This window comes from Zerene cesonia, unplaced genomic scaffold, assembly GCF_012273895.1.
Source record: "Zerene cesonia ecotype Mississippi unplaced genomic scaffold, Zerene_cesonia_1.1 Zces_u010, whole genome shotgun sequence".
NCBI lineage: Eukaryota > Metazoa > Arthropoda > Insecta > Lepidoptera > Pieridae > Zerene > Zerene cesonia.
This window is the reverse complement of record NW_024045140.1, coordinates 506,518-517,828: the sequence shown is the minus strand read 5'-3', so window position 1 is coordinate 517,828 and position 11,311 is coordinate 506,518. Positions and strand designations below refer to the sequence as shown.

At 36.3% G+C, this 11,311-nt stretch overlaps 1 protein-coding gene across 3 annotated transcripts in view; it reads right to left on the bottom strand.

Moving 5' to 3' along the window:
• LOC119839208 (lysosomal alpha-mannosidase-like) overlaps window positions 1-11,311 on the bottom strand; it is a 27,657-nt gene extending 16,346 nt beyond the window's left edge. For 2 of the 3 annotated variants that reach the window (XM_038365426.1, XM_038365424.1), the window contains exons 1-7: window positions 11,182-11,311; window positions 6,711-6,791; window positions 6,477-6,579; window positions 6,010-6,091; window positions 4,324-4,509; window positions 3,266-3,471; window positions 2,691-2,827 (exon numbers count right to left, since the gene is read on the bottom strand). In XM_038365426.1, coding sequence (XP_038221354.1) covers window positions 2,691-2,827; window positions 3,266-3,471; window positions 4,324-4,509; window positions 6,010-6,091; window positions 6,477-6,579; window positions 6,711-6,788 — 792 coding nt within the window. In that variant the 5' untranslated portion in view covers window positions 6,789-6,791; window positions 11,182-11,311. Of the gene's footprint in view, window positions 1-308; window positions 443-2,690; window positions 2,828-3,265; window positions 3,472-4,323; window positions 4,510-6,009; window positions 6,092-6,476; window positions 6,580-6,710; window positions 6,792-11,181 lie in introns of all 3 variants that reach the window. The other variant, XM_038365425.1, reaches the window with a different exon arrangement.

Below are 11,311 nucleotides of genomic sequence, written 5' to 3'. Positions count from 1 at the left end.
GGAATGGAACTCTCTTCCACCGTCGGTGTTCCCGGATCACTACAATTTACAACTCTTCAAGTCCAGAGTGAATAGGCTATATAGGCATTCTCCTAGGCAGGCGTGCCCATTTATAGATCGCATCCCTGCTTAACATCAGGTAGGATAGCGGTCAAACGTCTGCCTATTTAATATAAAAAAAAAAAAAAATACAAGCAAGTAGCCCATGCGCATGCATGCTAACTAACTCAATCAGCAGCCTACAACCACGCATGTAAACTACTGCCTACACCCATGCAAGCAAGTAGCCCATGCGCATGCTAACTCACTCGATCAGTTTGTCAAGGTTCTGGAACCACATGTTCGCGTCTTGATAGTGAAAGTCTTCACCCATTGTGATCAAAATATTATTTGTTTTGTATCCGTTCGACATGTTCGTTGCTATATCCAAAAATGTTTTCACCTATACGTAATTAATAATAAATATTTTTATTTTATTTATTTATTTATTACAGAAACAGTAGTACAAAATAATACAGACCCTGACCTTCGAACTAGTGGTGAACTGTGTCTCGAAGGCCAGTTACAATAAAAGAATATGACAAATAGAATCAAATAAATTGTCTCACTTTCTCTTATACAGAGTGTATTAAGTTTATTAATGAATACTGGCGATCCTAATCAGGATAATGAGATAAACTCATGAAACTATTGTATCGTCACCGATCCGCGATAAGTGTACAGAGTTTGGGTTCCATCTGTCCGTTTGAAGTGGGTTAAAATCGAAGTCTAAGATGTCGGTTACAGACAAACACACAAGTGAAGTTAATGAAAGCGTGTTAAAAAGGATTTTAGTTTATTGGTTTGGTTGTAATTTATTTTACTGGTTTTCTTTTACTATATTAATGAATCCGTTTCCGTTTCTTTGTTTGTTTTAGTAAATATTTTTATTACATACTGGCTGCGTCCCGCGGTTTCACCAGCGTAAGTCCGTATCCCGTAGGAATATCGGGATATAAAGTAGCCTTTATGTTATTCTAGTTGCCCAGCTATCTATGTACCTAATTTCAATACAATCGGTTCAGTAGTTTTGCGTGAAAGAGCAACAAACACACACACACACATCCTTACAAACTTTCGCATTTATAATATTAGTAGGATACAGCGAATCACTTGTAAAAATTATCCCTTTAATTATCTCAGTCATAAAAATATGGTAGATGAAATTGAAATATTTCCATAAATTTTTTAAATTTTACATTCACGTCGTGCTATTGGAAATTGTCAAAAGATGGCGCTGTTACCAAAATAAAATCAGTAAGAGATTACATGAATTAGACAAACAAATTTTGTTGCTAAAAAAACTACAAATTTAACAAAAAACAATCCAAATATATAAGATACTAGCTGCGCCCCGCGGTTTCACCCGCGTAAGTCCGTATCCCGTAGGAATATCGGGATAAAAAATAGATGTTGGCCGATTCTCAGACCTACCCAATATGCTTAACAAATTTCAGAGTAATCGGTCAAGCCGTTTCGGAGGAGTATGGCAACGAAAACTGTGACACGAGAATTTTATATATATAGATTTTTAAAAACATCCAGATTATCAAATCATTTAGGGTTATAAAACAATAAACGAATCCAAAATACTTGCCTGCGAATAAAAATCGACAATTACTAATACAATCTGACCACCTCCTTGATACAGTTAACGCGTGAGCTTAGAACCGTGGGGTCCTGAGTTCGATTCCCGGTGGAGACGCACAAAAAAAAAGTCTCGGTCTGGCAGGACACAGAAGGCGGCTCACCTACTTGTCCATAAAGAAAATCGATCAGTGAAACAGATGTATATCATCTGCCCCATATCCCACTAGGGGACACGGGACTTCACTACTACTAATACAATCTGGTAAATAGACTTACGAGTTAACGAACTATACTAAATACTGTTTTTGTATCAATAATTTTAATTAGTGGGAACAAAATTACATTAAGCCACTTAAAAAAATTATTAATAAACATTTGTACCTACATATAATATAATATTATTAGTTTTTTTATTGTACAACTATCACGTAGGTTGCAAATTGTTTATCATAATCTTAATACTAGCTTCCGCCCGAGGCTTTGCCCGCGTGGAATTAGGATATTAACAGACGATTTAGTGACTCTGTGTCCCAAGAGAGCATTTAACCGGGATAAAAAGTATCCTATCGCCCAAGTCAGCTCATACCCTGCCTGTATGTACAAATTTCATCAAAATCCGTTCAGTACTTTCAGCGTGATTGGCGGACCAAAATACAAACAAACAAAATTTCACATTTATTATACTAGCTACACTCCGCCCGGGTAGTCATTTATCGTAATTGAAATAATATAAACTATCCTATCTTTTAAGTTGTATCAAACTGCACACGGTGTGCAAATTTGATTAAAATCGGTTGAGTAATTTAAGAGTCCATCGCGGACAAATAACGCGACACGTAATTTATATATGTATATTAAGAATATAAGTGTGATCACCACTTATTAACTCTGTATTTGTCTATAAGCATGTACTTATAACACGCACACATGTATAAAATTGATCTCTTATTATTCTATTCATCTCTTATCTCCGTCGTTTCCATTATTCTATTGATCTCTCATCTCCGTCCACGCCATTTTATCGACCCATCCAAAACGCATCCACGCCACCCGCCACTTACCCTCTCGTCCACATTGAACATGGGCGAATCCGGGTCATCAATGATAGGCTCATCATCGCATAGCACATCGAAACAGAACCCTGGGGGCGGGGAGTAGGTGTTGTACAATACCCCCGTAAATATATCTGATGAGTTACCTTTAAGAAAATAATTAAAAACAGTTAATTAAAATATAGTTAGAAATAACTGAAAAAAGCATATTAACCGACTTAAAACAAAAGGTTCCCAATTCGACTGTCTTTTTTAAGGATAGAGCAGTGATTGAGACAGTTAGTGGTCACCATCAGCCATAAATCTAGACTAATATTGTAAAGCTGTAGTTTGTTTGGTCCGCCTCGGCTTCGCCCGTGGTACATATATAGCCTATAGCCTTCCTCAATACATGGACCTTCAAACACTGAAAGAATTTTGCAAATCGGACCAGTGGTTCCTGAGATTAGTGCGTTCAAACAAACAAACTCTTCAATTTATAATATTAATATAGATTAGACTTTCTATAGAAGCACTTTTAAATCGTCATAACACAGTTTTAATATTGGTAAACCATCTATACAAAAAAAAATCAATAAACTAACCCAAATCATCATCCCCCCTCCACACCATTTCCATCTCCCTGTTCCTTAATCTCGCTCTCTTATCCTGGTAGTCGATTCTCCCCAAAAAGAGTCCGTCGTACCCCATAGCGGCTAATAGCGAGGCAAACTCTCTGGAATGGCCGAACGGGTCTATCTGCCAGCCCACACGCGGTATGCCACAGGCGCCGAAGGTTTCGTTTAGTTTCCTGTCAGTTATACAGGATAAAGTTTAGTATACAGAGTTAAGTCTAGAAAATAAAGACAATTTATGAGCAATTTTTTGTGCTATTTTGGTAAGTGAATATATTAATATTCAATTATACAGGATAAAGTCTAGTATAAGTGTAAAGTGAAAAATGAATGCAACAATTAAAAGTTAGTCGATTTCTTCGTTTTTGGTGGTCCAATATAAAGTGTTCTTATACATGACAAAGCTTTGTTATCAGGTAAATCGCAAGGAGTATAACAAAAGTTATTGAACCAATTAAAATATGTGCAACGTTCTCTTTAGTATACAAATTAAAGTGCCGAAGACTGAAATAATTTCAAGTGTATAATTGAAAAAAATCCAAAAACATTTTATACTGAAGAAACAGATATAAATGTATAACTTGCTCTAAAAAATATCATATTATAAATGTATGTTATACATGTCAAAGCATATCTATAAAATCTTTAATTAAATACTTCTCATATTACAAAAAATACATAATTTTTTTAAACTTCTATATCATCCAAAAAGTTCTGAATTAACAATTACAAACGAGAGTCGAATTGAACACCTCATTTTCGTGAAGTCGGTTGATTATCTGGCAGAATTAACAGCTTCATGGGTCAATTGACTCATGGCATATAAAGCTGAGCCTGGACCTTTTCACAGCCATAACACATCAAAGCAACCTAAGTTAGTTTTTATTTTATTTCTTTTCTTTTTATATGTTTTTTCTTATTTCCTATTTTATGTTCAGTGTTTTGTCTTTTTTTGTTAATTGTTGTGTGTGTAATTGATTGTGAATAAATGTATGGTATGTCTATGTCTATGATTACAAAAAAATCACCTCAAACCCCAAGTGAACTGATCAATGGTGCTCTGATAATGAGACGCGGCCTCATCGTTCATACTCCAAGCGCCGCCAACGAACTGCAGCCTGCCAGCCCTCACCAGGGTGTGGACCTTGTGGCGTACGTCGTCCCCCTGGTGGGTCCACCACTTCCAGAAGAACGCTGTCTCCACGTATATGAAACTGTAAAAAAATTAAGAAGAACGAAATTAAGAAAAATAAATTAAGAACCCGGACGAAGCGGTTCGATTCCACATTTTTTATTCGAACCGCAAGGGATTGGAACATGCTTCCTGAGTCTGTGTTCCCCGACGAGTACAATCTGGAGGTCTTCCAGAGAAGAGTGAACAAGTACCTTCCAGGGAAGCGCGCTCCATCTTAGACCACATCTCAGCTTACCATCAGGCGAGATCGTGGTCAAGCGCTTCCCTATCATGAAATAAAAAAAAAAAAAAATGTTTTTTTTTTTGGAAGCGAGCAAATGACTGTGACTGACGAATAAAAAAAAATAAAGTTTGGAGCAAAGGGGTATATTGTCATATGCATATACTAGCTTTTGCTCGCGGTTATTCCAGTTGTCCAGCTATCTACGTACCAAATATCATTGCAATCGGTTCAGTAGGTTTTTGCGTGAAAGAGCAACAAACACACACACACACACATCCTTAGGAACTTTCGCATTTTATAATATTAGTAAGATAAGATATAATAAGATAATATAATATATTTGATTTTTAGTTTTATAGCATTGAAATGCTTTATAAATGAGAAATTTTGAAAGAATAGAAAAAATTTGATCACGAGGCAGGATTCGAACCTGCGTATCTTGCCTAACCGTAGCAACGCCTAGCCTCTCGGCCACCCGTGATCCTGCCACAGTAATCGAATTTCTTCTACTCTTTCGGTTTCATGTGCCTAAAGGGTAAGTAATATAATATAGTAGGATAGTAGGTAGGAAGTAGGAAGTAGGATAGTAGGATAATCTAGTGTTACTGTTACGTCAAGAAAGTATAACTATGTGTCAGTATCAATAAAAACATTTTTTTAATCTTTACAAAAAAAAATGTGATATATCAATGTACTACTACTAATAATTAAATTTACCAATTTTTATATGCTATATTTTAGTGCTTAAATTCAATCATACAATCAGGCAATGATTTAGTTTATTAATACACTAGTTGTCCGCCCCGACTTCGCCCGTGGTACATATAAAGCCTAAATTCTCCCTCAATACTTTCATTGTAGGGCATCTAAAACTGAAAGAATTCAAAACGGACCAGTAGTTCTTCAGCTTTATAATATATAGCTGTCCAGTTGAATATCTGAATTATTGCGATTAGAGTTATATATTTGAGTTTAAATAATATCAAACGAACTAACTAACCCTTCAGCTTTATAGGTATACTGGTTTGGATGTTTCAATAAAGATATGTTACGGAACCCTGTTTTTTTCCAAAATAAAATATAGTCTATGTTACTCGTGGATAATGTAGATTTCGAATGGTGAAAGAATTTTTAATATCGGTCCAGTAGTTTTTGAGCATATTCATTACAACCAAACAAACAAAGTTTTCCTCTGTATAATATTAGTGTAGAAAATACAATGGCGCTTTTTTGGCGCCAAATTATCTGTCACTAAAAGTTTTTTTTTTTTTTAATAATCGAATGGCCGTTACTCACCGTCTTTTCGGATCTTGCCACAGTTCTTTTATAACAGAATCTAAAATATACTGCACTCCAGCTTTCTGTATGTAATTCCGACCTAAAAAAGAATAACAAATATACAAAAACTTTCAGCCCGCGGCTTCGCCCACGTGGACAAAAGAAATGACAGTTCCGGGTTATGCTTGTAAAATTTGCATGTAACTGACTAATTTGTACTCGATTTTGACCCACTTTAAACTGACAGATTTAATTCAAACTTTGTACACGTATCAAGGATCGGTGACAATATAATAATTAGACGAGTTTATCTTATTATTCCGATTAGGATCGCCGGGATATAATAATTTCCTTTGCATGAGAGTAACCGAGATTTAGTCGATTCTATTATAATTCTAAGTTATTACAGAGTATTAAAAAATAACGAAAATATATAATAAAGGTCAAAATATTATTTATCTGTGCCAAAAAAAATGCCAACTTACTCCCATAATAGTATTGATCGACTGTTTTCAGCCAGCCGACATCGTCATGCGTGTGCGGCACTATGTGCACGTTTAAAACGGATGGGTCGTATTTGATGCAACTCTGAAAAAAAAAAGATTATTTACAACAAAAACTGGGATCACAATGTTCTGAAGTAACAAACACGAAGAGAAGCAGTCGAATTGCATCTACCTTCTTTTGAAGTCGGTTGAAAAAGACTAAACAATACTAACCTCATAACCACACTTCGTCTCATCTTTGATAGGCCCTGCATACACCACTGCCGCGCCGAGTAACAGCAAAACAAGCATAATCTAAAAAAAAATTTTTTTTTGTTATTTTTTGTACCTAATAAATACATAAATGCATTTTGTGTCTCTCACATCATTTGAAACTCATTGTCAAAGATTTATTTATTTAACTACCTGGTGCCCACTACTTCGTTTTATGCCACCGTAGACAATGGAGCTGGTGGGTCGCCTGATGGTAAGCGCGACCACCGCCCGTGGACATTTGGAGAGGCGTCAGGTCAAATGAGCAGTGGTGGCTCAGTGGTGAGAACCTCGGACTTCAAAATCGATAAGTCGGGGTTCGAGACCGGGCGAGCGTGCAGGAAATAAATTGATTTTTCATCACCAATGCTTAAAACGGTGAAGGAAAACATCGTGAGGAAACCGGCATGTCCGAGAATTAAAAAGTTCGATGACATGTGACATCTGCCAACCCGCACTTGGCCAGCGTGGTGGATTATGGCCTGAACCCTCATAGGAGGCCTGTCTCCCAGCAGTGGGGACATATATGGGCTGATGATGAAAGGTCAAATGAAGAACTTACACCTCTCCAAATGGATTACCGCTTCGAATTGGAAAGGGATAAAGAAAGGATTGGCGAGGGGAAAATAAAGGAACGGACTGGGAAGGTAACGGAAATGGACATGGGCCAGATATATTTCCGCAGAATAGCTTCCGCAGATTTCAACATCGAATGTTCCAGATCCCGATTGTTACAAGGCGACAGAAAATACCCATCAGACTGGACAAATGAGTTCATTTTTTGGTATATAACTCCGCAGGTTGTCAACCGATTGAAGCGATTCTTTTTCTGTTTGATATGGAATTATTGTCATTTGGTGCCATTTTAGAATCTGGAGTGATACACACATACCTACGGAGGCCCGTTTCCTTTTCCTCACCCGTCCTAGTCCATTCCTTCTTTCCAGTCGTTAATCCATTCCTTTTCCCTTACCCCATAAAAGCGGGCAGCGCATTCACAGAGGTGTGGTGATCGCTTACCATCAGGTGCACCACCAGCTCAGCTGCCCGCTATGACATAAAAAAAATACATGCACGCTTATATCAGCTTCACATGTATGTGTGTAGGTAACCGACTCCTTTAGACTCCATTTTGACCCACTTTAAACGGATGGATTTAATTCAAACTTCGTAACCTTATCAAGGATCGGTGACAATGCAATAAATTCACGAGATTCTTATTATCCTGACTATTTTTTCAATTAAATAAATTTCCTTACGTATAGGATGACCTACTCTGTAAGAGTGGATTCACATATTTAATAGAAACACAGCAGTATGCTATTTCACGCCGGTCTTCTGTGGGGGTGTGGTACTTTCCCGGTGCGAGCTGGCCCAATTGGCGCCGAATCGCGCTCGACTACCGCAATTAAATTAGTTCTTTAATGATGTTTTTTATTTTGTATGTGAGCAGAAATTATTAAATTATATATTTTCCTATTGTTATTTATCGTAAACACAGTCGTTATGTGCCATTATTTATTTGTTCGTGTATTTTTTGTTACTGAACGATAAGAAACGATAATAAATTAACTAATTAATAGTTGTACGCTTATATTCGTCTGTCTGTTTCAGTATCGATTAACGGGTTAGTACTAAAGTGGATATTACAAATAGAAATATATATCCACAGTTTTTTTTTGTGTTTGATTTTACGCGTGTACTATAGATTTGTTAGACTAAGATATTACATGTCTTGAAGGTCATACAAAAATTGTTGTTTCTGAACTACCTCCAGCTATGACATGTAACATCTCAGTCTCCCCGTGACTACGCTCGCTGTAAAGTGTTCGAAACGTCGGGTTAAATAATATTCTATTCTACTAAAGTTTGTTAGGATGGGTGAGTGTTTGTTGCTCTTTCACGCAAAACTATTGAACCGATTGCAATGAAATTTGATACGTAGACAGACAGCTGAACAACTGGCATAAAGCACAGGCAACTTTTTATCCCGATATTCCTACGGGATACGGAATTACGCGTGTAAAACCGCAGCGCGCAGCTAGTTTTGAGATAAGATTAAGTCTAAAATTCAGCCCACTCTTGATTACGACTTTACGCTCGCATCAGCAGGCACCTATTATACAAAAAACGAACATAGTTTCATTTATACACTTTACACATTTCTTTATTCAGTAACCGTCCGTTATAAAGTCTAGATTTTTAAGTGCTCAAAGCTAGGTTAGGAACAGGACGCGCATCGGGATCTGCAATGGACTGGTAGCGAGCTGGTCTAGTTTTTGTTAGGTCGTAGTTCCTAGTATTTCTTAGTACTTATATAGTTCTTGTGAATAACCTAGAGCTTTTAACGTTATAACGGATGTTTGATGTCTTTGATGCTAACGTTTTTAGAATTAAACGAATATATTTTTAAAAAAGGAACTTAATAGAGTCAAATTGTCTGACCAGCTCTTATAAAGACTATATGATACGTAGGAAATAATTTAGTTTAGGCGATTCTAATCTTTACTAATAATATTATAAAGCTGAAGAGTTATTTGTTTGTTTGAACACTAGTAATCTCAGGAACTACTGGTCCGATTTGAAAAAATATTTTAGTTAGCTCATTTATTGAGGAAGGCTATAGGTTATATATATACCATGGGCGAAGCCGGGGCGGACTGCTAGTCTCTTATATATGAATTTATTCGCTCTGATAATATTCAACAGATTTTAGTTGTGTACTATATATTTTTTTCAATATTATTACGGACCAAAGTCGAAACGTAAAGTTAAAGTCCCGTGTCTCCCAGTGGGGTATTGGGCAGATGATATTCATCTGTTTCACTGATCGATTTTCTTTATGGACAAGTAGGTGATGAGCCTTCTGTGTCCTGCCAGACAGATACCAAGGAGTAGGAAGGCTTTTTTTATATTCGACAACTACGCGGCTTTTCAATCGATTGACGTAACTCGGGTACATAATATATAGCCTAAAGCCTTCCTCAATAAATGGGCTATCTAACACTGAAAGAATTTTTCAAATCGGACCAGTAGTTCCTGAGATTAGTGCGTTCAAACAAACAAACTCTTCAGCTTTATAATATTAGTGCAGATAACATTGAAATGAGTGGAAGGGGTTTTGATCGCGCGCGCAGGCGTAGAGCAAAAGATATTAATAATTGTGTTTATTTGTTTTTTATTTTCGTCATCATAAGTTTACATTCAGTTCGTTATTTATATGCGTTATTTAAATTCCGAATGGAGGTTTCATAAAACGTTTATTATTATAAAACTAGCTATCCGCCCGCGGCTATGCCCGCGTAGTCGCAGGAAACTTAGACCCGGGGATTTTCTCGCATGTTCCCGTTCCCGTGGGATTTCCGGGATAAAAACTACCCTATGTCCGTCTCCTATGTCCAAGCTACCTCTGCACAAATTTTCAGCCAAATTGGTTAATCCGTTCTTCAGTTATAAATAGTGTAACTAACACCACTTTGTTTTATATATATAACTAGCAAACCCGGCGAACTCCGTTTCGCCACCAGATGGCTGTATGTGAAAAATGATTTTCCCGCTTTTCTGTTGAAATTTTTCCTGAATTTTCTTTGCTATAAACCTCACGGAGCCCGAAACCTTTCCAACGAATGCAAAACCGTGGACATCGGTTCGTGCGTTCTCGAGTTATAGCGTCAGGAAGGAAAACCCGACTTATTTTTATATAGTAGATAGATAAAAAAACAAAAATGTAGCCATTTGTCCTTGTGGGACAATATATATATACATATATATACATTTTATTGCATATCAACCACTAAGTTCACGGAGGCGACATACTGAACGGTTGATATACCCCTTGAAATTAATAACGATTAATTAAAAAAAACTACCAAGTTCTACCATCTTGATATCACCATAATTATCGATTCATAAAAAAATACCAAGTTATAAATATCCGTTACTTATTTACTAAAATAAATACTTACACATAGATGAGATATACAAAGAACAGTTTCGTATGGATTTTTACGGACAATTTAATTTATACCCTAATAAAGACAATCTATACCTACCTACAATTCCCTGTAAGAACATGGTCTCACAGTTGATATCAGATTTTATCAAGTCAGAAGCTTCATTCAGAAGTTTGAAATAACGACTTTCTGTAGAACGTTATTACAGTATTTCTATTAGATACGATTTATTTTAAAAACGTAATGTTTTCAACATAATGTAATGTAATGTAAACATAATGTATTTATTGAACGCTGACATCAAACATCTGTTACTAAGATATCTAGCTTGTTAAATAAATTATGACCTATAAATCAGAATAATTCAATAATAAACTTCTATTCATTTAATTGGATAATTGTCGGGCGAATGATGCATTCATCAGAAACGTTGAGAACAATAGATTTAAAACTTTAAAATAGTCAACAATATGACTTACCACAATTTTTATAGCATTGGTTATTCCCGAAATTATAATTACTAAAAGAAAACAACTAACGTTCGTATCACACAACCACCAACATTTGACTGAAATAATACGTCAGTCCGCAATCGTCAACCCGTTGCCT